At 34.5% G+C, this 26,400-nt stretch overlaps 1 protein-coding gene across 1 annotated transcript in view; it reads left to right on the forward strand.

The window, feature by feature from the left end:
- Positions 1 to 26,400, forward strand: part of ARHGAP32 (Rho GTPase activating protein 32) — a 215,929-nt gene that overhangs the window by 166,521 nt on the left and 23,008 nt on the right. Inside the window, exons 11-14 of the mRNA XM_028120847.2 lie at positions 10,302 to 10,451; positions 17,631 to 17,733; positions 19,802 to 19,946; positions 20,379 to 20,461. Of these exons, the coding sequence (XP_027976648.1) occupies positions 10,302 to 10,451; positions 17,631 to 17,733; positions 19,802 to 19,946; positions 20,379 to 20,461 (481 nt within the window). The remainder of the gene's footprint in view (positions 1 to 10,301; positions 10,452 to 17,630; positions 17,734 to 19,801; positions 19,947 to 20,378; positions 20,462 to 26,400) is intronic.

Consider the following 26,400-nt stretch of genomic DNA (forward strand, 5'->3'; position numbering starts at 1 on the left):
CTCAAAGCTATAAACTAAATAAGAATTATATTACATTTCTATTTAAACAAACTTAAAGCTATAAACTAAAGAATTATATTACAATTATATTACATATAAACACTCTGGCGTGAGTGTTTACTAAACTGGTTCCAAAGCTATGTTTCTCAGTTGCCCAAAGATCCTTTCAGGACATATGACAGTGCATGCTAAAAATGAGTTAATTTTTGTATCTCTTGTCAATATCCCTATTAATAAATGTGAAAACACTAAGTAACACAGTTCACTTCAGCTCCTTACTTAAGATTGCAAATCTAAATCTGTGCCATATTTTTGGCTGCCATTTAAGGCATCAGTCCCCTACTACAGTTTTTCTGTTTTTGGAATTATTTGTCTACACTTGTACTATATAGAATTATTTTGTGTTCCTTTATTTAAAGAAAGTCACTTCTAATATGTTTACAGTACTCCCGTGTTTATTACAGTTTCTGAGATGGAACTTTGGTTTAAGACTTTATTTTTTTAATTGCTATTCCCTTCTCAAGTCTCTTGCACTCATTTACATCCATGCAAAGGATACAGGGAAGTAGGAGTAAAGGGAACTTATCATAGAAGTATAAAAACAAGACTTTTATTTATTTATTTTATTTTATTATGTTATATTAGTCACCATACAATACATCGTTAGTTTCTGATGTAGCGATCCATGATTCATTGTTTTTGTATAACACCTAGTGCTCCATGCAGTACGTGCCCTCCTTAATACCCATCATCGGACTTAAAAGTGGTATAAATTTAGTTTACCACATTCAAAGCTTAAACAAGACAAACTAAATGATCTTCTAAAGAGGTGCAAAGAAATCATGTGATAAAGGTCAATAGTTGTTCATTTTATTTATCTTAGCAATTAAACATAGGGAATTTCTTTAATATAGTTAAGGTTTCCATCTGAGAACCCCAAGAAAATTTTATTCAGAATGGTGAGACTTAAGAAACAACCTATTTAAATCAAGAACAAGATAATTGTTCATTGGAGATTCAGTGATATTAACTAAGAAGCTAACGGCCTGGAAAGTAAGAAGCAAATCGGTACATCTTTGCTGATGATTGTCTACAAATCCAGAAGAATCTACAAATTATTAGAACGGAATTGAGCGTGGTTACTGAACAAAAACTATTTGGTGACCGAAATAGCACCCAACATTAATTGAGTTTTTTCTGTCTAGTACTAAGTGCCTTATATTCTTATTTAATTCTCACAATATCACAATTCTGTTAGGTAGATTTTTAACTTTTTCCTAGATGAGGAAAATGATGGACATACTTGCAGGGACACAGCTGGAAGGAAACAGCAGTCCTTCACAGCACAGTCATTGTGTTTTTATATACCAGTGACAATTAGAAAATATGATTTAGAAAATAGTACCATTTACATTAGTAGCAAAAATCATAAAGTTCCCGAAAATAGCTATAACAAAAGTTCATATGACTTTTATGGGAAAAGATGAGAAAAATTTACTGAAGGACATGAAAAATCAATCAAATAATTGGAGAGATTTATTTACTGTGTTTGTGGACAGGAAGGCTCAATATCATAAGCCAGTTCTCATCCAAAATAATCCATAATTCAATGCAGCTTTAATCAGACTCCCCCCCCCCATTTTTTTTCCTCCTTTAACTTGGCAGGCTGATTCTAAAATTCATATGAAAGAGTAAAAGGCTAAAAAATATAAAGGCAATTTTAAAGAATAAGTAGAGGGGATTCTGTTCTAGATATTAAGACTTGTAAAGTGCTAGAACTTAAGAAATTGAGGTATAAATGGAGAGAGAGACTGAAAGAATCGAGAGGACTCAGAAACAGACCCCTCGGACACACCATACACATGTTTCATTTAAGAATCAATCTTAAAAATTAGTGGTCAAAATGAATATTCAGCAGAAGGTGATGAAATTACTGGTTATGCAGAAGGGAAAAAATAATATGATTCTATCTTAACCTCACTCTAACCATACAAAAAAGTTCAAAAAAACAAAAAAATGAAAAAGGTTTAGAGGAAATAGGACAATATGTTTTTGACCTTACACGTTTCCTTACTGGAAAGATATCTTAAAGCATGGAAACCATACTTAAAGACATTTTAAAATTTGTGCAATAAAAGATATGCCACAGACTGGGAGAAGATGTTTGTAACATGAATAATTAACAAAGGATTCATTTCCAGATTATATAAAGAATTCTTACTCATCAGTAAGAAATATGGTTGAAAAATAATGTACTCTACAACCCAACAATCCCACGTCTAAACTTGAGTGTCAGAGAAGTTCTCCCGTATGTGCCCAGGGAGACACTTAAAAGATTGCTCAACACAGTATCAGTGGTAATAACAAAAACTTGGGAACTCCCTCAAGACAGTCAGTAGGAGAAGTCTAAATTGTGGCATATACTTATAAGGCAATACTATAATGTAGTTAAAATAAATATACTGAATCATGATTATATTTTCTGAAAATATATAATTTTGGAGAAGGTTTAATATAGTATGATTCCATTTCTGCAGATTTTAAAAACATTTAAAATAATAGGATATATTCTTTACGGTTACATACATGTATAAAGTATAAAAACACACGTGGTCAATTAGCTAACATATAGTAATAAAAAAAAGGCAGTTTTACAGTGTTCCCCTAAATGGCAAGCTAGAAAAATAGGTAAATAGAAAGCAATTACAGAAACCTATACTAAGATGTGTCTGTTCATTATCTGGATTGTGGTGGTGGTTTCAAAGGTATGTACATATGTCGAGATGTATTGAATTATATATTTTAAACATGTAGTTTATTGTATGTCAAGTATACCTCAATAAAGCTGTTCTAAAAATAAAAAAAAAACCATATGTGGTAATAATACTGAATTCACGATAAAGGTTCTCTCAGGGTGAGAATAGGATCAGAGAAGATAACTGGGTTCTATATTTGTAGTGCTTAGTTTTTTTAATTTAAAAAAAGGAAAAATAAATCTGAGGAAATAATATGGCTAAATGTTAAGATTGAAAAAGCTAGATGATGTGTACATTGATATTGTCATATTATTCTCTTAAACTTTTCTGTATAATCAAAATATTTTTTAAAGTAAACATACCTAACCTACAAAGGGCTCTAATACTTCTAACAGTTCCTTAGCTCTTGATTTCCCAGGACTATCCTAACCCCCAGGCCTAGTCTTCTGGTCACTTTTTCCAATCAGTTTGTCCTGAAAACAGTCTAAGCGAGTTTTAGGCCAGTAGGCTTTTTAAATAGTAGTGAGATTAAAACTCAGCATACTACAATAGGCTTTTTTTCCCTCTCAACAGTTTTTTCTTGGGGAACCTTGGTGGCTCAGTCAGTTAAGTGTCTGCCTTCGGCTCAGGTCATGATCCCAGAGTTCTGGGATCAAACCCTGTATTGGGCTCCCTGCTCAGGGGAGTCTGCTTCTCCCTCTGCCTGCAGCTGCCCCTGCTTGTGCTCTCTCTCTCTGTCAAATATAAATAAAATCTTAAAAAAAAAAAAAGATTAAAAAAAAAACACAGAAGTTTTTTCTTTCTTCTCTTAAAATTCATTTTTAAGATACTAAGCAGAAGTTTTAGAACTTATTAGTCCATGTATATACCAAAGTAAGAAAGTCAACTTGACATTGCTCAGAGGAAAATCTTTTCTCCATGTTTATTGGTATGAATAGATATATTGTTTAGCCTTAAATAAAAGCAAGTTTATGGAATTTTGTTTTTAAACTCAAATATTTTCATATTTATCTAACAAAATATTTCACAGTTTGCAACAGAGACAGAACTTGGGAAGTTATGAGATCCTTAAATATCATGTAGTCCAGTTACCCATACTTCTATTCCCCTCTTAAATTTCCACCAAATGGCATCTAATATGTGTTTGGAAACGTCAAGCAAAGAAGGATATTGTGCACAATCATGAAAATCCACTGGACATGCTAAACATTATACTCATACTTTAATGTACCTTAGGTTTAATAATGATAGTCCCCTTAGGTATTATGTATCCCTCCTCTACTCTGTCATTTGTCTGCTTGATTTTACTAATTTATTACAGATCTTAGAACTCAGTGCTTATGATCAAATAAACCTAATGCTGAGGTCATTATCTGGAACAAATCATCTTTTAATTTAATTTCCTGGGAACTTAATCTAAGCCCAGCTTTGTAATCAGTTTAGAAGATTTCTGAGACCCACCCAATTTAGAGAAGTCTAGCTTCAGTGATGTATTGAGAAAGTAAGAATTCTTTGGTCTTGCTAGAGCAGTATTATGCTGTGTAATTAGCAACACCTGTTGCCCCATGTCTCCATGTCAAGGTTCACTATGGCTTACTGAACTGTATGCTTTTAGTGTACCCTGTAAACTGGTTATTGGTATCATAAAGATTTACCTTGGAGATAATTATGTTGTGTGTCATACTGCTAAAGCTTTTAACTACTGGAAAGACTGGTCTAGTTGGGTTTTTCTCTGGTTAAAAAAAAAAAAAAAGACCACAGAGGTAAAATCTATCATGTGTGAGGAACATGGAAGAAGTTAGCATTGTGGCCCATGTTGCATTTTAACTCCAGAATAGGGAATTTGAATATAAACTGGCATGGTTTGCTTTTGTCTAAGTATTGTTTGTGTTTTACTTTTGATCTCTTTTATCTGTTGAAATGCTGTTGTTACCATTTTTGTTTTTGTAATCCAGCATATTTGGTGGACCTTAACCCTAACACCCTTGTAGTGGCATCCAAGGTTGCTTTGTTGAAATGGGTTTATAAGTACTTAACTGTCTAAAGCCAAACCTCCACTCTACCTTCCTCAATAGAAGTCTTCTGATGTGACTGACAGTATTCCATACTTCTCTTCCTCAAAAGGTAGATTTACTAACTTAGTTTTCTAGTTTGTTATAAAGCAATGGGTGGGGGACAGTGTCAGTGTCCATAGTAAGTTTTTTCTGGCCATTTTACTGTCTAAGAAATGGGAAGAAAATATAAAGAACAAATTAATATGAAGAAACATTTAGATTTGGAAGTATTGTTAGATCTTCAAATTTGAGTATAACCAAATTGAATATTTTTATTAGTTTAAATTTCCAATACAGTGAAATTTACCTATCTAGATGGATAACTGATTATTTAATTATGGATGCCAGAGCCTTTTGCCACAACTGTCTTCTACCACAGTGGACCGCAGTGGATTAGAATGCCAGTTAGATTAACAACAATAACAGCAACACTAAAACTGTATAGAACATAGTTTAATCTTACTTTGAAGACTTAGAAGTCATTTAAGACAGTATGTCTGGTCATCATTTATGAACATTAGCTATTTTGGTGTCTCAGATTGGGATATAGATTAGTAGGTGGAGACCACACCCACCCACCCCAGTCTCATTACAAGTTGGATTTAAAGTTCCCAATTTATTTTAATGTTTTTGGAAAGGTAACAGAAGCAAGGTGCCTGGCCACACAGAGTAGAAGCCAGATTGTACATATGCTGGCACAATTTCCCAGAAGCCTCAAGTGCCAAATGGGAACACGGAGTTGGTAATGACACTCCACTGGTCTTAATTTTGTCTCCTGTAACAGCCCTTACTTAATTGAGTCTTATGTCACTATTTAGGAAAAGTTAACATGAACAGTCTTGACTGTAACAGAAAAAGATGGCCAAGTTTCCTTGTTCGTGAGCCAAACTTAGCACACCAAAAATGGAGTCAGAGCTGCCTAGTGTCCTGGAAAGTCCAAAGTTCTACATAGGCTGCTCTCTGACTAATATAATTTTATTGTGTATGAGAGTTTGGTTGTAAGATCATGATTATAATTTATTTCTATACAGTTACCACTGAATTGTGAATCTGTATATTTCCTGGTTAATATAGAATTAATTCCAGTCATTCCAGATATGATATTGCTAATTGATGTGAAGGAAATAAATATATTCCTTTCTCTACTATTGGGGTGCCTAGTTCAGTGTGGCAAACAACTCATGCGGTTTTTAAAATGTTCTAGCTCAATTTGTGCTGAAAATTGTCACTTTCTTCCTTCCTTTCTTCTGGGGAGTGTTATGGGCACAGGAATTTTTATTTATTTGATGTTTTACAATCAGTTATGGTCATTTGTTGTGATGTTCGAATCTTCATTATGTCCCAGAGCTGGCCAGTGGGAATCTCTTCACCTGTCGTCTTGGCATGGCTCCTTCTGGGTGTGGGTGTTCCCTTGCTTTCTGTTACAACAAAATTTCCCCATCTCACCTTGTGCTTTCCCTACTATCAACTTGCAAACAGCCATTTCTCCAAGGAGTCCTGGTTTCTTTCATTAAGGAATAATAATATTTAGAAACTCACACCTGAGACCAAAGATGTTCATTGCAAATGGAATGTCATTGTTTCTAAGCCTTTTCACTGGCTAGAGCTTAGGAGAAATATATATTTTAATTTGAAGTTTATGTTCACATTTCCAACTCAAATTAACATGACTGGGGTTTTTCCTTGACTTCTTTGATTTTCTTATTGTATCTCCTTTCTCTCACATTGAAAACCTTGGTTCCTAACAACATTAATATATTTGTTTTGTCCCACAATATGTATAAAATTGTTTCAGAATTACACTACCAATATTATTACTAATAGTAAAACAGTTGAATGAAATTATATATTACTTTGTATTTTTTTGTTCTTGCAATATATCCCCCTAAGCATGGTCAGTTTACTGTTTTCAAGTCATTTAAAATATTTGCTCTCTGTTGACAAGGTTACCAAGTTGGTGTTTTAGATACATTGTTTCAGGCTATTTTCAAAATTAGAATTTGCTTTTTTAATGTTCTAAATTTTATGTTTAACATGTAGAAAGAATGTTAACATAATTTAAAAATGAAACTATATAAAAAGGTATATTCAGAGTAGTTTTACTTTCCCCACCCATTTTCTTTACCCATTTTTATTAATTTCTGTTTTATCCTTCTAGTGTTTCCCTTTGCAAAAATAAACTCTTAGGTACACACATACATGTGTTTGTGTGAAGTTATGTGTGTGTGATATACGTATTCCCCATCCTTTCTTATACAAAATATACTGTTCTCTACCTTCCTTTTTGACTTAATATATTGTGGAGATTACTCCTTATGAGTAGGTAGAGATCCTCCTTTTTAAAAAAAAAAAGGCAAACGGGTGGCTCAGTCAGTTAAGCATCTGCCTTCAGCTCAGGTCATGATCCCAGGGTCCTGGGATCGAGCCAGGATCATAGTTAACTCAACCAGTTCCCTAGTAATGCACATTTGGGTTTCTAATACACATATTGAGCTATTTTTAAAGTAACTTTTCTAAAACGTTTAAACTGTTCAGTGTGTTCTCATTGTGTACAATCCAAACTTTATACGATGTCCTCTAGTACCTGGCCTTTGCATACCTCTTCGACCTCCTTTCATACCACGTCTTCCTCACCCACTAACTCAGTGCCTTACAAATCAGATGTGACTTCTTCACACCTTCCCTGACCATCTTATCCAGTGTAGTTTCTTTTCTCTTGCCATTAATACTTCACTCTGTTTCCTTACGAGCAGTTAAAAGCAATCTGAAATTACCTGGTTGTCTTAATTTAGGTGGAATCATGTAGTGGCTTAGAGCTAGAGTTTTGAGCCAGGCTACTTGATTTTGAATCCTAGTTATATGACCTTCGACTGTTACTTAGCACTCTGTGCCTTAGTTTCTTCATCTGAAGAAGGGAATAATAGTATTTTCCTTATAGTGCTCTGTGTGAAATGAATGGTTAGTAAATATAAACACTTGTGCAGTTGCCAGCACTTACTAAGTATAAAATAAATGCTGGCCATATTGGTATTTTTATTTAATTGTTCATTGTCTTTCTCCCCTCAGTAAGCTCTGTGATAGCAGGGAGCTTGTCTGAGTTGTTCCCCACTATAATCTCAGGATTTAGAACAGTTCCTAAGAAATAGTGGGCACTTTTATAGTTGTTGCTGAATGAATAATACTTAAAGTTCAATTCCCTTTTCTGTGAAACATTCTTGGAGATTTGAGACTAAAAGAATGTTCTCTCATATACATCATATGCAGTTGTCAAATTCTACACGTATTTTTGTCAGATTTGTCATCAAAATACTAATGCCTACTATTAACATGTATCTTGGAAGTTCTGGCCAATTAATTATTAAAATCTGAAACAAATAAAAACTTATTCCTATCAGAAAAAGGACAGAATTATCATATTTGCTTTGGTGCAGTTATACATCCATGAAATCCAAAAGGATCGACTAAAGTCCTCTTAAAATTGAGTAAATGATCAGATTTGAACTATATATAAAGAAATTGTTTTCTAGCATACTGGTAATTACCAGTTAAAGCCATAATTGAAGTAAAGTACTATTCTACAAGAGGAGCAAAGAAATGCAAAATACTTAGCAATATTCCTAACCTGAGATATTTGTGGAATGTATCTTTTCATAAAGAAAATTAGAAAACTTAAAGAGATAAGAGGTTTAGAAAAGTGATGACACACCCCATTTCCAGATGATAATATTGAATATTGTAGAAACTAAAATTTCTTAGTTTTCCAAAATCTTCAAATTATATCACTGTAATGTTGATATATAAAGGTATATATATAAATATGTTAAATTATTGCAAACCAAGCTCATTTGTATTTTTTACTAAATCTTGTCACAATTATTTTAAAGTTTATGTAGAAAATGTTTGAGAATGAACAGAAATGTTTTGGCGGCCACTCTTTAACAAAGATGCGTAACACATTATCTGCTAGCAGCTAGGGGAGAACAATACTCCTACAAATCCAATGACTTTTAATATAGTAATATTATGTGTGACATACTTCTGAGGTTACCCAAGTATGCTATAAATGTCTCACTAGCAGATAGGAGAGTGCATCATTTACATTTACAGCAAGGAATCTAAGATACAAGAGAGGTTGTATTTACCCAGAGTTTCAGGGCATGTCAGAAGAGATCACATCAAAATTATTCTGACAATTCTAAGTAAGTTTTAAATAATAGATGTAGAAAAAAATAAATTTCCTATTTAATCTGTGTATGGTCTAGGATGACTACCTTGTTCCAGTTTGCCTAGGATTTCCTGGTTTTAACACTGAAAGTCTCATGTTCCAGGGAACATGGGCAAACCATTATGGTTGATCACCCTCATACAGTTCATAGAAAAGATACTTATGTCTGTAAATAGTATTTCTCATAAAATGGAAAGACATGGAAGACAAGTGAAACCCATCTAAGGCCATCTTGGAGTCCCCAGGCCACACATTCTCTTGGTACACAGAATTCCTACAGGAGGCTTCATCAGTTCAGGGGACTTAAGATTTGGGTTCACTCAAGAATCTATGCATAGTAGGATTCGGTAAGACTCCCAGCAATCATCTGCAAAGTGAGTAGGAGGATTTGAGGCCATTGTGGCGTCTATCTCACAACTAATCTCTGAGCTTATGATAGTTGTTATATGTTGACTTCTAGAGTAATTTTTTCTTTATGCTGCACTTCTCAGGAGTCATTTTTCTGGGGATTTGTTTACTTTCAATTCTTTTGCTGTTGTCTTTCTAAATATATCAGTGGGAATATTTTACTGCGTATTAATGTACTTATTTCTTGCCTTTATCTACAAAGGAATTAAGGTGATATATTAGTATACTATAGAAGTATGTTAATAGAAGATCTAATGTTTTTTATTATGTATGTGTGTTTTTATATAGCTATTAGTTTGACAGGTGTGTTCTGTATCTTAATGGGATTGTCCTCTTTATAAAATGAGAAAGAGGGAGTTGTTTCTTTTTTCAGTTTTTCTTTCCAGATTACAAATACTTTAAAAATTCTAACCACCATGTAAAATATTTTAGAAATTGACTAGAAATGTAAACCACATTTACACCAGTTTAGGTCTTACTTATTATAAAGATTTTCAAAGCAATATAGTAGAGTATAACTCGAGTCCCAGTCATAATCCCAAGTCATCCTTGGGTATGCATTGGGAAGACGGCTGGTTTACCAACCTTAATTTATAGATCACAGATGAGAATACTTAAATTTGCTGACAATCGCATCAAGATCACAAGATGGTGAGAAGAAGATGTAAAATTATGAAGTTATTTATAAAGCTACTGTTGCCTAAACCTCTGCTGAAAATTTCCTACAGAATATAAAGTGTATTTGTAATAGGTTATTTTGCAGTTAGCCTGTTGAGATCTCTGTTGTTTTTTCACACTAAGTAAAAATGTAACTTCTTGTCACAACTAAGGTATTTCCTCTTTATTATTATTTTTTAGTGTCTAAAAAGCACGGCAAGCTCATTACTTTCTTACGCACATTCATGAAGTCTCGTCCAACAAAACAGAAGCTGAAGCAGCGGGGGATTTTGAAAGAGAGGGTGTTTGGTTGTGACCTGGGGGAGCACCTTCTGAATTCTGGTTTTGAAGGTAAAAATAAAATTTATAATCTCATAATTTCAGTTTTGACCTCTCCATATTGATTTTCTAGAATCCATTTTAAAGCAGATATGCAAGCAATATCTATTCCATTTAAGCTCAGCAGCACGGTATCGAACTTTTCACGTACTCATTTGAATTCTGAGATAACTGAGAATAAAGAAGGTTTAAGAATGCATTTTAACATCAGAGATGCTTGTGCTCTATCTAGGATGAGTAAGACTTTCCCACGAAGGGCACAACTGCACTGTTGGTATCGAACTTTTCACGTACTCATTTGAATTCTGAGATAACTGAGAATAAAGAAGGTTTAAGAATGCATTTTAACATCAGAGATGCTTGTGATCTATCTAGGATGAGTAAGACTTTCCCACGAAGGGCACAACTGCACTGTTAGACTTCATTATTTTTATATCTGTCTAGATAGCTTTCTCAGCCAGTTTTCCTCTCACATTTTATTGTAAATCATTTAATTTGTATTTTGAAAAAAAAAGTCAAAGTTTGAGACTATAAAATACCATGACCTGTGCCCCAACTTTTGTTGCTAAAAATTTAAATTTCTTTATAAATTAAAATCTGATTCAAGAATTCAGTGGTTAGATGAATGGATGAAGGGGGATGAATGAATAGGAAGAAAGGAAAAAGTTAAACATAATACATAATATTTTAAAGTCTAAGTGCAAACAGAGTAATCACAAGGAAGAATGGTATATTTATATCGTATCTACATAGTATGAGGAGAGAGGAGGTATAAATATGGATAGCTGCATAGATATAATTATATAATGTGTATAATCATTCTTCCTTATAATATTGTTTTAGTTTGGGCTTTAAAATAGTGTCCTCATTCTATATAAAATTGATTTTATACCAGGTTTTTCTAAGATGAAAGCTCATTTCAGAGTACTGTTTTGCTAAATGACTCATTCTTTGAATTGTATTCCTAATGAATAATTAACTTTGTAGAGAGATTATCCTGTTAACGCTTTCTAAACTTTTGAGCACCTCCCTGTCGGAGCAAGTGACAAGCCTGATCTGTTTCTTCTATACAAAGTGTTGTAAGAAATCATGTAGGAACCTGACAAAGCATTTAAAAAAAATTCTTTTAGTGATCTCTGATGCCAGGATTACTCAGAATGATCTTAACAGCATTTCAGCTACCACAAACCATAATGCTTATAATCGAGTTGCTTAATGATTATATTGTTATCTAAAGAACTGATTTTTTTTTAAATCTTGTCACATAGTATTTTTTTGTAGATAACTTGTCATTTACCTAGGCATCCTTAATTATAGAGTCAGATGTTTTTTGTTATCTTAGGGTTTTTTTTGTTACCTCTTTTTCATTTTTATCTCTTTTATATCTCATTTTGTTCAGCCTTGCTTGGTTGTGATATTAAGAAGGAGTGTTTTCTAGTTTGTTCTGTCATGTCTTCAGTTTTCACACATCAATTCAGCTAGCAAGTTTTAGTTGTACTTAGAAGTTTCGGGTATGTTTCCATTCTTAGTATGGTAGGAGAGGACAGATGCCAATATATCATTTTTTTCTGAAAAATAATAGATTTTAATAACTACAGGGTTCATGTATCCCGTAACTATGATACATTTATTCTAGCAGAACAAAGAGTTTTCAGGTATCATTTATTTTTTTATAGGACTTGTTTTATTTGCTGCACATATTTGAAACCAGACTTCCTTAAAACGAGGTTTGAAATGAAATTGCAAAAAAGTGAGACTTTGTAGAAAACTTGGTTCTCTACAAAAAAAACTTAAGAGTTGGTACAAAATACAAGAATTTAAAAACTAAAAGTGAGGAAACTCTGTTGCCTGAACATATTTCTATGTTTGAACAAGTGGCTTTTTAGAAAAACTGCTGTAAATATATAGAAGAATTTTTTAAAGATTTTATTCATTTATTAGAGAGAGAGAGAACACAAGCAAGGAGGAGAGGCAGAGGGAGAGGGAGCAACACCCCCCCTGCTGAACAGGGAGCCCGATATGGGACTTGATCTTAGGGGTCTGGGATCATGCCCTGAGCTGAAGGCAGATGCTTAACCGATTGGGCCACCCAGGTGCTCATAAATATACAGAAATTTTATAATCAGAGCACACACTGGGGAAAAAAAAAAACAAGGCCCAAATAACCCCTGAAATTAATCCTTTAGATAGTCATATTTTCCTAACCAAAAATCATAAGTAATACTATACCAGTGTATTCCTCTCCTGGCCCAGAAGCCACCACGTTGACAATGGAAGTTGACTCTTTCATCTCTATCACAGAATGCATGCATATAGAAGGGATGTAATAAATGATTGATGAGTGAGTGAGTGAGAGAGAAAAGGACAGAAACGAAACCGTAACTGTCAAGAAAAACCAAAGACCAATTCGTGTCCTACTTACTGCATACTTTTCTTTGCCATGATTCTAATCTTAAGGGTCATCAGTTTCAATTTAGACATGTACTTCTTATTATGTTGCCATGATGATATAAATACTAAATAAAAGTGGTTTGGGGGGTGCCTGGGTGGCTCAGTCGTTAAGCGTCTGCCTTCGGCTCAGGTCCTGATCTGGGATCGAGTCCCGCATTGGGCTCCCTGCTCGGCAGGAAGACTGCTTCTCCCTCTCCCACTCCCCCTGCTTGTGTTCCCTCTCTCTCTGTGTCTCTCTCTGTCAAATAAATAAAAACTTAAAAAAAAAAGTGGATCGGAAGTGTATTACTGGAGAGTGTGGGAATAATTCTTAAAGTCCTGTCATCTTCTGGAAGAACCAGTTTGGAGGTTTCTAATGCTGTATTTTGACTGGGCCATTGTTTACTGTGCACATGCCTGGATTGTTAGATGGTTTGGAGGGAAAAGATGGCTAATAAGATGCCTTTTCTAACTAGGATTTCTTCTAATAATGTATTGCATTCCCATATTGCTTTCTTATATGTTAGTGAAAAGAGAAACCAAATCTTTTCTTTTTCTCTTCTGATACTGTTCTTCAGTTTCTACTCTCTTTTTTTTTAAATGAAAGTTTATGCTTTTCTCTTTTGTTTTGCTACCTATTTTAAATAACTATCTCATTTGTCTCTCTAAAAATTCTAAGTAATAATACTGTTCAGTTGTGTAATTTTATTTATAAAGGTCCATTATGTGATTCTGTGGACATTCAGTCTTTTTACCTAGGGAACATAAAATGTAAAGAAACAATTCAGATATTTTCCATGAAGTATTATGTTTGCAGAGCCTTAGCCAAATTATCAGGGAAAGACTTCTAATTCCCCATATTTTTGAAGTTTGCCTACTTGTTTGGGAGAATATAAGCAGGTATGAATTTAATATCACATGTTTGTGAGAGCCCCAAGAAAATTATCTATACTTTTTAATGGATGTTAGCTTATTTTTGTGAAGATTCTATAATGCATACTAAGAGAGCCTGATAATACAGAAATAAAACCCTGTATTCTGAAAGGCTTTATGTACCAGGGTGAGTTAGCATGCTAATTTGGAGCATACATAATGAGAAGTATCTTTTAAGAAAAATAATTAAAGCTTTGTTTTCCTTCCTTTAAGTCATTATGTTAGTTACCCAATAATCTCTAAATATATTTGCTTTGAAGTAGGTGATAGAAATTTTCCAGGTTCTAATTTGTTTTACTTCTAGTTTGTAAGGATAGAAACCTAAGGCACTGAGGTTATCGATGGAACAATATTAGAAGTAGGACTCAAGTTCATAAAGATATTTTATATTTTGCCTGTCAATTTGACATAGAGATTGCTTATAATATCAAAATGAGTCCACAAAAAATACTTGGCAACTCTGCCCACCCTTCATCTCTACCATCTATATGCAGTCCCTTTCTTGTTACTAAACTTCTTGGACATCTTTAGAGGTAGAAAGCACACTGTTGAAAATGAATACAGTTTCTTACGAAAAATAAGATTGCTCTACTCTGCTGACTTGGTCATATAACTTTGTCAGGCTCACAAGGGCACTTATAAATTAATTCATTTGTTAATTTTGTACTTTGTTTCAAGACATGCTCCTTGATTTTGAATATACAAAGATGGACGAAACATGTTTTTGCTCCTTAAAAGCATGACTAATAAAGGGTAATAGTTGTATAAACAAGCAAATAATATTTCAAAATGACATAGTTCTTTGGACACCTATAACATAGGGCAGCTACCTCTCCTTGGGGATATTCAAAGAAGGCTTGCTTAAGAGGGATAGTTAAATTAGGTTTTCAACAGCCAAGAGTTTTTCTGTAAGAAGGTGATAGTAGGAAGAGAGACCAGGGAGAGGAAATTGTTTTTCCTCTACCAGGAAATTGAGGGACTTAAAAAATGACTGGTTTGTATGGCAAAAGATGAGACTTCATTTGGCCTAGAGTTGTGAAATATGGAAATATGGTAACAATAAATAAGTGCAACTGTGAAGGACCTTATATTTTAGGCAGTATTTTGCCATGGTTAAAAATCGGCTTTCTCCAAGGGGAACCCTCCTACACTGTTGGTGGAAATGCAAGCTGGTGCAGCCACTCTGGAAAACAGTATGGAGGTTCCTCAAACAGTTGAAAATAGAGCTACCATACGATCCAGCAATTGCACTACTGGGTATTTACCACAAAGATACAAATGTAGGGATCCGAAGGGGTACGTGCACCCCAATGTTTATAGCAGCAATGTCCACAATAGCCAAACTGTGGAAAGAGCCAAGATGTCCATCGACAGATGAATGGATAAAGAAGAAGTGGTATATATACACAATGGACTATTATGCAGCCATCAAAAGGAATGAGATCTTGCCATTTGCAACAACGTGGATGGAACTGGAGGGTGTTATGCTGAGTGAAATAAGTCAATCAGAGAAAGACATGTATCATATGACCTCACTGATATGAGGAATTCTTAATCTCAGGAAACAAACTGAGTGTTGCTGAGTGGTGGGGGGTGGGAGGGATGGGGTGGCTGGGTGATAGACATTGGGGAGGGTATGTGCTGTGGTGAGCGCTGTGAATTGTGCAAGACTGTTGAATCACAGATCTGTACTTCTGAAACAAATAATGCAAGATATGTTAAGAAAAAAGAAAAAGAAGAAGATAGCAGGAGGGGAAGAATGAAGAGGAGTAAGTCAGAGGGGGAGACGAACCATGAGAGACGATGGACTCTGAAAAACAAACAGGGTTCTAGAGGGGAGGGGTGTGGGGGGATGGGTTAGCCTGGTGATGGGTATTAAGGAGGGCACATTCTGCGTGGAGCACTGGGTGTTATGCACAAACAATGAATCATGGAACACTACATCAAGAACTAATGATGTAATGTATGCTGATTAACATAACAATAAAAAATAAAAAAAATCGGCTTTCTCCTTGGACTCCTTGAGTTAGAATCTCATTTCTGCCATTGTTTCCTGCTTGCCCTTAGGTAAAACTTTGTCTCTGTAAGATTCTGTTTCCTCTCTATATATGTAATGGGGGTAATAATAGAGCTTTTCCTGTAAATTTCTGTGAGAATTAAATGAGAGCATCCATTGTAAAAAACTTAGCTTGGCACATATTACATGCTTAATAATATAGTTGATTTAAAAAATAATTCAAAGCTAGGGAGTATAAATTTTAAATGTAAATTAGAGGATCTGACAGAATTTAAAAGATAGAATGTAGGAAGAACAGCAAAAGGCAGGAGAACCAAGAAAAATCTGTTATAATAATAAAGTAGTGTTTTATGCAATAAGTAAAATACATTAGCTAAGATTAACTTATTAAAATATTTTAATTTTTTCATTTCCCAATCTGAATGTTTCATCCCTTGTGTAGTAGTTTTCTGTAGACCAAATAATGTTCTCCCAACCTTCTTTTCAGGGATTTTAACTAACACTATCAAATGAACATAGTTACTAAATCCTGATGATGAAGTAAATTCATCAGTCTGCGTTATAAGACAAATAGGTTCAAATTTCAGCTACTGTACAGTTTTGAGTGATTATGAAAAATTTTTAATTTTATACCTCAAACAGTCTTTTCTAGAGGCCCAGAATAGCTGTCCATTTTTGTCACGTATTCAATGAGGTAACCAGAAAGAGTACCCTTCTTTTCTTTCTACTTATTGAGGAGCTGATAGTATTAAGTCAAAACTGTTTTTTTAAAATATTTTATTTATTTATTTGAAAGAGAGTACAAGCTGGGGGAGCGGCAGGCAGAGGGAGAGGGAGAAGCAGGCTCCCCGCTGAGCAGGGAGCCTCATGCGGGGCTTGATCCCAGGACCCTGGATCGTGACCTGAGTTGAAGGCAGACGCTTATGGCTCATGACTGAGCCACCCAAGCGCCCCAAAACAGTTTTAATGTAAAGCAGTTTTAATGTAAAGATAGGCAGGAAATCAAAAGATTCCTTCTACTTGAAATTGCTTTGACCTTTGCCTTATGTCAGTGTTTTGTTTATTGGATAAAATTTAGAATTAGTCTTAACTATGAAAAGATGGAAGAAGCTTTTCAAAGTGAGAAATTGGAGCACTTATAGGCAATTATCATGTTGGAATAAGCATTAACTTTGTATATCCATTTTCCATGTATGAAATTCAGCTGAACAGCTGTATTTTTTTTTTTTTTTAAAGTCTGGTGTGGTGTTAGGACAAAACAGTTCATCTTAGTGTTGTAACATGACCTAAACAAGACTGCTGCAGAAGAACTTAGACTGTCCTAATAACGTACAAATTCTTTCACTTAGCTAAATGTAATGGGAGAGAGCCTGCCTTGATACTCAGGAACCAGTTGTCTAGTTTATTTTTATTTATTTTTTTAAGATTTTATTTATTTGACAGAGAGAGAGAGAGAGAGAGAGAGAGAGAGGAAACACAAGCAGGGGGAGTGGGAGAGGGAGAAGTAGGCTTCCCGCAGAGCAGGGAGCCTGATGTGGGGCTTGATCCCAGGACCCTGGGATCATGACCTGAGCCGAACGCAGACACTTAATGGCTGAGCCACCCAGGCGCCCCCAGTTGTCTAGTTTAGATGTGAAAATAAGTTAAATATGTCCTCATCACTTTTTGTAGTAGATTAATCTCTGCCCCTTATAATTTTAATTTACCAGATTTTGTTTTGCTCGTGAACACTAAATCATTCTCACATTTTTTGTGACTTCATTGTGATGGAATACTCCTGGTTTAACCATGTCTTTAAAAATTCTCTTTAGTGCCCCAGGTTCTTCAGAGCTGTACAGCATTCATTGAGAGATATGGCATTGTGGATGGAATATATCGTCTCTCTGGCGTTGCCTCTAATATCCAGAGACTACGGTAAAACCTTATTTGGCATTTTCTTTTTCATTCCTATTATGATTTATTAATGTTAAATGATTTCAAAAATAAGTCACATTGATAACCATAATTTTCAGTAATACAGTTTAGATAAAGTAGGAGATAATATCCATAGTGTTCTCTGTAAATGTTTTCCTGAATGCCATTTTTTCATCTGTTGTATCAGAAAACCATGTCCCATTAACCTCTTCAGTCCTTGTATTTTGCCTCATTGCAGTATTTGAAGATTTTAGCAAATTTCGAAGTTTGAATCCATGAAGACAATGAGAGATGAAAATTTACAGTATAATAGAATTATTCCTTAGTTCTTAATTAAAGTCAACAAGTGAAACATTCTGTTGAACCACCCTTGCAACCCATGAATAAATCCCACTTGATCAGGGTGAATGATTTCGGTAAATGTCCTGTCGGATTCATTTTACTAGTGTTTTATTGAGAATTTTTTCTTCTATATTCATCAGGGATATTGGCCTGTAGTTCTCTTTTTTAGTGGATTCTTTATCTGGTTTTAGAATCAGGGTAATGCTGGCCCCACAGAATGAGTTTGGAAGTTTTCCTTCCTTTTCTGTTTTTTTGGAATAGTTTGAGAAGAGTAAGTATTAACTCTTCTTTAAATGTTGGTAGATTACCCTTGAAGCCATCTGGTCCTGGATTTTGTTGGGAGATTTTTGATTACTGATTCAATTTCTTTCCTGGTTATCAGTCTGTTCGAGTTCTCTGTTTCTTCCAGTTTCAGTTTTGGTAGTTTATATGCTTCCAGGAATTTATCCATTTCTTCCAGATTGTCCAAATTGTTGGCATATAGCTTTTCATAATATTCTCTTATAATTGTTTGCATTTCTGTGGTGAAACTTCTTCTAATCTCCTTTAACCCCAGTGCTGTAGCGTATGCTCAAGTGTGTATGTGCTATGTATTTTACATCCTCTCCCCTTCTCAGAGACAAGAATAGTGGTCTCCTTTATATGAGCAATAGAAATTATATTTTTGCTTAATCTCTCATATTCTAGTCTATTCTTAATATGTTCTTATCCTTTATTTTTCACTGTGGTGCCTGGTAATTGCCATTATTCCATGCAGATTTTAGTATTCCATTTTTTTAAAAAGATTTTATTTATTTGTTTGAGAGAGAGAGAATGAGAGATAGAGAGCACGAGAGGGAAGAGGGTCAGAGGGAGAAGCAGACTCCCTGCTGAGCAGGGAGCCCGATGTGGGACTCGATCCCGGGACTCCAGGATCATGACCTGAGCCGAAGGCACTAGCTTAACCAACCGAACCACGCAGGCGCCCAGATTTTAGTATTCTAATTGGCCATAGACCTCATCTCTATTTTCAAGAATACATGTTTGGAAAATACTTAAATTGATTCTTGTGCTAAAGACAGTGTCAGTCTTTAGTTTCAGCTGCAGCAGATCTCATATTCACATTGTCCACATATACTAATCCTCTAGGTTTATAAGTAGTCCCATACCTGTAGATTAATATTAATTAACCTCCTGGAGAATGAGCCTAACCTAACCTGCCTTAGTATTCTAAGCACAACTTTCATTTCACTCACTTTACACTATGATTTTGCTGGCTATTAAAATTTGGTTAGCTAGAAATTGCTTTATATTATTTCTGGCCCCTTTACCTTTCTTCAGTAAAGTATTCCTGAACTATACTTCTTGTACCTGAGGGATTTCTGTACAGAGTTGCTCATGGACCAGCTGCCATTCAAGCCCTAGTTTGCAGAATTGCCAAAATATTGGATATTCAAACCATTAGAATTAGGAATTCTGTTTTTAGATCTGTGTGTTAAGAACTGCTCATCCATATACATTTCAGAGATCATTGTCCATTTTAATATTAGAACTGTGCCCATAATTTCCACTTAGAAAAACATTTGTCTTATGAACAGACATCCAGTTACTGCTGGATGTCCAAACATAACTTAGATAAAATACAATCATTTGACTAAAACATTAACTTTGCTTTCTGTTTTAAGTCATATATTTGCTTTTTCTTCAATAAAATAATTTTGTTTTGTCTCTCGTTTGTCTTTGTTAGCCATGAATTTGACTCTGAACATGTCCCCGACTTGACAAAAGAACCGTATGTTCAGGACATCCATTCCGTGGGCTCCCTCTGTAAGCTATATTTTCGAGAGCTCCCAAACCCTCTGCTTACCTACCAGCTGTATGAGAAATTTTCTGTGAGTAAGGTCATTTTTAATCAAATTCTCTTTGGAGTTTTGCTGTGATTTTAGTCAAAACATGTAAAGATTTGCTTTGGTCATGTAAGAAATAGTTCTGTGACTAAAATATCTCCTTTAAAGACAACAAAAAAGCAGTTATTGCTAGCTAGTCCATAGTCTTCACTGTTTTCACATTTTCTTTCTTTTAGTTTCTGACTTTGATCCACTAATCTTATCACCTTTAATATTGGTTACCATAAAGTTTTAAAAAGTTATCTTTTAATAGATTTCAATGTCCACATAGTATGGAAACAAAGTTTACTTTCTTGATACTCTGTGTTTCCTTGTCGTTCAGCATCAAAGAGTAGAGTGAAAACTGAATTGTAAGTGAAGAATTTTCATTTTTACCAGCAAAACCTATTGGTTTATTTCACATTATGATTGTTGCAGGATGCTGTTTCAGCAGCAACAGATGAAGAAAGGCTGATAAAAATTCATGATGTCATCCAGCAACTCCCCCCTCCACACTACAGGTAAGTCTCGTGCTTTAAGATATCACCCAAAAGTACAAGTCAGTTGATGTGAAGAGTGTTTTTTTTCTCTAGGTTTCTAACTAAATTTCCGTGGAGTTCTATATAAACTTCATTTGTTCAGGCGTTATGTTTATTTGTCATTGTATCCCAAGGCCTGGCACGGTGCTTGGCATTCAATAGGCACTTAGTACATGTTGAATTAATGAATGAATAAATGAACAAATGAATAGTTGACTCAACCTGTTTTGTTGGTTTCTTTGTCTTTTGAGCCACTGAGAAATACTGGGGTGTATGATCACAAGTGTGAATATTGACTTGTGATTGCTTGAGTCCAACATATGGACACAGTACTGGATTCCAGTTTACTTGATTCCTTTTTTTCCAACCCTCTTTTCTTTTTCAAAAGGTATCCAAACTACATAGAACCACAAAGTCTAACAGGTATCTCACAGTTCTTCCTCAGGAGACTCTCAGATGATCAATAAACCTGTTTTTTGGGTGTTTTTTAGGTTTTGTTGTTATTCATTGGTTTTGTTGTTGCTACTTTTTAAGACTAAATTTAATTTGTATGTTAGTTTGGACTCCCAGAAATATTTTTGCTCATATCTGAGAAGACCGAAATAAAATTGAAGATGACTGCCATTTAGTGAGAGAAAGAAAACAGTGTAAATTATAGATGATGATATGCAAAAAAGCAAAAGGTAAAATTTTAAAATTTCAGTTACTGAAAAAAAATTAAATGCAGTAGATGTTTTAGTAATACACAAATAATTTAGTGCTTTCTTTTTCAAAATGGCATTGGTCATATATAGTTATATTTGCAAATGACACTACAGATAAAGGGCTGGTATCCATGATCTATAAAAAACTTCTCAAACTCAACACCCAAAAAACAAATAAGTCAAAAAATGCAGAAGACATGAACAGACACTTCTCTAAAGAAGACATACAAAGGGCTAACAGACACATGAAAAAATGTTCATCATCATTAGCCATCAGGGAAATTCGAATCAAAGCCACACTGTGATACCACCTTATACCAGTTAGAATGGCAAAAACTGACAAGGCAAGAAACAACAAATGTTGAAGAGGTTGTGGAAAAAGGGGAACCCTCTTACACTGTTGGTGGGAATGCAAGTTGGTACAGCCACTTTGAAAACAGTGTGGAGGTTCCTCAAAAAATTAAAAATAGAGCTACCCTATGACCCAGCAATTGCACTCCTGGGTATTTACCCCAAAGACACAGATGTCGTGAAAAGAAGGGCCATATGCACCTCAATGTTCATAGCAGCAATGTCCACAATAGCCAAACTGTGGAAAGAGCTGAGATGCCCTTCAGCAGATGAATGGATAAAGAAGATGTGGTCCATATATACAATGGAATATTACTCAGCCATCAGAAAGGATGGATACCCAACTTTTACATCAACATGGATGGGACTGGAGGAGATTATGCTAAGTGAAATAAGTCAAGCAGAGAAAGTCAATTATCATATGGTTTCACTTATTTGTGGAACATAAGAAATAGCATGGAGGACATTAGGAGAAGGAAGGGAAAAATGAAGGGGGGAAATCGGAGGGAGAGATGAACCATGAGAGACTATGGACCTTGAGAAACAGAGTTTTAGAGGGGAGGGGGGGATGGGTTAGCCCGGTAACGGGTACTAAGGAGGGCACGTACTGCATGGAGCACTGGGTGTTACACGAAAACAATGAATCGTGGATCACTACATCAAAAACTAATGATGTATTATATGGTGACTTACATAACAATAAAATAAAATTAAAATAAAACAGCATATATTTGGCACTAAATCAACACTAAAATTCTTTTTTAATTTAGTTAACTAATATCTACATCCCGTGTGGGGCTTGAACCCATAATCCTGAGATCAAGAGTCACACACTCTTCTGACTGAGCCAGCAAGGCACCCCTAAAAGTTTTAATCAACATTAAAAATCAGCATTTTTTTAAGTCCACACTATAGCTATAAATCATGATGATCAAGACCCAGAAAGTAACTTAGCATTGCCTCATTGTGCCATGAATGCGTCCGGTCTTGTTTTTTTTATTTTTTATGTTTTATATTTTATTTATTCATGAGAGAGAGAGAGAGAGGCAGAGGCAGAGGGAGAAGCAGGCTCCCCGCCTAGCAGGAAGCCTGATGTGGGACTCGATCCCAGGACTCTGGGATCATGACCTGAGCCAAAGACAGACGCTTAACCATCTGAGCCACCCAGGCGCCCCTAATGTGTCCTGTCTTAAGAGGAATGTGGGGAATTTAAAGAAGTTCTTAACCCACTGAAGAGTGAAAAAAATACAACACAAAAGAGCTTTTGTGAAGGAAGCTCAAGAAATTCAGGTATTCAACCCGAAAAAGAAGGCTGAGGAGACAAATCTGATAACACACAGTTATTGAAGAATATTTTAAGAGGAAAAAGACTTTTTTTTTTAAGTTACTAGAAAAAGAAACCTAGTGCCGTATAACAAATATTAGCTTTGATAGATCTGAGTTTGAATTTGCAACTTCATCACTTCCTTCATGACCTCTCCAAACATTAATCTCCGTATCTGTGAAAAGAATACTAATAATACCTTCTTAAGAGGATTTTTTTTTTTGATGTTAAAATGAGATCCAATGTGCAAATGAGTCTGGTCCTTAGTATTTTTTTTTTTAATATAAAGCATAGCAAGACAGATGGTTAGAATTAGGCCAAGACTTCTTGACTTGGTAGTTGTAACAGGAGGTATCATGTAAATATATCTTTTTTCTCTAAATTAAGAAAGAAAAGACCAATATAACGTATATGTACATCATTTTAAAAAGTCAGGTGGTCTGCATAGTTGCTAGTGAAAAATAAGTTTCCTGCCTCACAGCTCCCCTTTCTGATTTCTCCTCAGCTTCTGTTTCTGAATAACATGCTTATGTTTTTTATTTTTTATTTTTCATTTTTAGATGTTACTTTTACCTTCCTTTTATAAGTAAGTGAAATTTAGCTTTCTTTACCCACCCGCCCCAGTACCACACAAACACACATTTCCCCTTCTCTGGTCTTCATAGTCTGGTTACGTCAGCATTTGGAGTTAAATCAGTATTCACTGTCTATATTGTAATAACTTTGTAACTGTGATTTACAACTGCACATAATATATACTAGACTTCTCTTTCCTTTCTGGGTTAACTTTGTGTTTGTGGAGCAGTTGCCCATTTTTGGCTTGCTAAGTTCCTGTTCGTCACTAGTTTACCCCTGAAACTCTTCTCACAGGACTGACTACATATGTTCTCCCAGTGTGTTCAGACTTACCAGACAAGCTTGCTTGCTTGCTTGCTTGCTTGCTTTTTTTCTTTCTTTCTTTCTTTTTTTTTTTTTTCCCATGCAAACATCCCTCCTGGAGCCTTTTATCCCACTACTCAGTCCCTCAGTCCAGGCTGATTGCTCTCTAGATCTACAACACTTTCAACTCTTCCCCCTCATTTTGGAAATTCTCTTCATTGCCTCCTGCACGAGTTGGATCCTTCTTTTTGGGATCTCTTGCTGTCACCTCCCTTGTGTGTACTCCCTCCTTTGTAGTAGACATCTTTGGTAGCTTCTTGAGGAAAGCTATAAGGGAGGTAAACGTTTTGAGACATTGATATAGAAATGCTCTTATTCCTACTCTTGCATTTGATTGATAACTATAGAATTTTAGTCTGTAAATAATTTTTTCCCATAATTTTGGTAATATCACACCATTGTCTTCTAAGCAAAAATGCTGCAGTGATATCTGATTCTAGTCTGCCAGTTCTTAAAATGATGTATTTTGTTTTTGTCTGTATCCTTTCTGGATGCTTTTATACTTAGAACATACCTAGTGTTCAATTTTCACATTGACTTTTCTTGGAGTGGCTTCTTTTTCTTTGCTGTGGGCACTCGGTGGGCCTTTTCCATCAGGGAACTTCCATTTTTCTTGTTATTATTTCCTCAATGGTTCTCACTGCAACTTAAACTCCAGCCCTTTTCTCTGTTCTCTTACTGGATTTATTGTAGTTCTTGAACCAACTCTTTGATTTCTTACCTTCACTTTATCAGTTTCCATGTACGGATTTCCTCCAGGCCATTTCTTGGTTTAAAAGAAAATGATTTCCAAGAACTCCCTTTCTTGTTCCTCTGAATGCTCCTACTTAATAGCATCCTTCTCTTATCTCATGGATATAATCTCTTCTCTCTATGAGAATATTACTGGTAATTACAGGTTTTGTTTTAAAATTGTTCTGTGTTTGTCACAGTATTTTTCCTTCCTCATTTGACACCTCACCTTTATCAAGACTGCAAAATATTCAACAGATTTCATAGGAGCAAGAAACAAAAATTCTTTTTTTAAAAGTCATATTTTATAAGTGTGATAGCATTTAACGTCATTGTGAATTAAAATAATCTTGCATAAACAGAAACACTTAAAATTGGCTTTAGGTAAACCTGCTTAAAATTTAAATTATATTTAATTTAAAAGTGGTTTAGGGAGAGAAACCTATAGGCAAACATACTTAGAGTACCTTAGACACCAATCAGTACATTTTACAGAGGGAATCGAGAGTATTGGTTAATATTGTGGGTGAATTAAGAGGATGTCAGTAAGAAGAGATATATATGGAGAGAGTGTATATGCATGTGTGTGTGTGTGTGTGTGTGTATTTATATATATATAATGGAGAGTATGTATATATACCATGTATGTATATATTTCTCATATGGTGAAGTACATATATCTCCTGTATATTTTATATTTTATATAAATAAATCTCCCAACATATATTTTATTTATATCTCTTATATATTTATCCCCTGTTGTATAGTACATTTATGTTACCTATTATATATAATGTCTATGTATTATAGACATTATAATGTAGGGACTTTGGAGCCCTTTGGAGCAGGGACTTTGCCTGTATTAGCTATATGACCTTGTGACCTTGGGCAAGTTCCTTTGCCTCTTGGGCTCAGTTTCATTGTTTGTGAAATAGAGAATACTGGTACTTTTCTATTAGGATTATTATGAATATTAAAGGACTAGCACTTAGAACAAGGCCTGTTATATAAGTGCTATTTATGAGTTAATTACCCCTATTATTATGATGTATATCTACGCATTTACTTTTTTATCTATAGTGTGTATGTATAAATGTGTGTGCATATATACTCACATACATATGTATCTCCTATAGACACAAGAAAATACTATTTTTAATCATGTTTAAATAAAGTACTGATAGCATTTAACTTCATTATGAATTAAAATAACCTTTCATAAACATTGGCTTTCAGTAAGCTTACAATATATATTGATACATATAACTTTTCTACTATATTATGTTTATCTCCTCTAACTACATTCATATTTTTCCTACATCATATATATCTTCTTTATTATATAAATATAGATATTTCTCAATAATATATAGTTATTACCCTTACTAATTGAATCTGTAGCTTCCTATTTATCTATTTAATCTTCCCTATTGGACATTGTATACTTTTACCTGCTATTTATTATATATTGTATATCCTACTATATGTTCTCTCTCTCTCTATATATATCTGTTTTTATATGGATATATATAGTATTGCCTACTTTATGTATAATCCCTTTAAAACACAAGCTCCTTAAGGTCATGAATTTTGTCATTTATCACTGTAGTCTCAGAATAGAACCTTGCACATAGTAAATGTTCAATAATATATATTGCATATACATTTTATATATTTTGTTCAACATATACTTTGTAGCTTGCTGATATGTGTGTGTATATATATGTATATGTACACACATATGATATGTATATCCTAATATTATCTTCTGTATTTCTAATATATTACCTACAGTGTATGCCCACATTTTATATATATTGTTTACTATACACGTATCTCCTAACCTATATTATATACAATTCCTTGTGATA

The sequence above is a fragment of the Eumetopias jubatus genome, unplaced genomic scaffold, assembly GCF_037043125.1.
Source record: "Eumetopias jubatus isolate StellerSeaLion01/CBP00866 unplaced genomic scaffold, mEumJub1_p1.0 scaffold_13, whole genome shotgun sequence".
Lineage (NCBI taxonomy): Eukaryota > Metazoa > Chordata > Mammalia > Carnivora > Otariidae > Eumetopias > Eumetopias jubatus.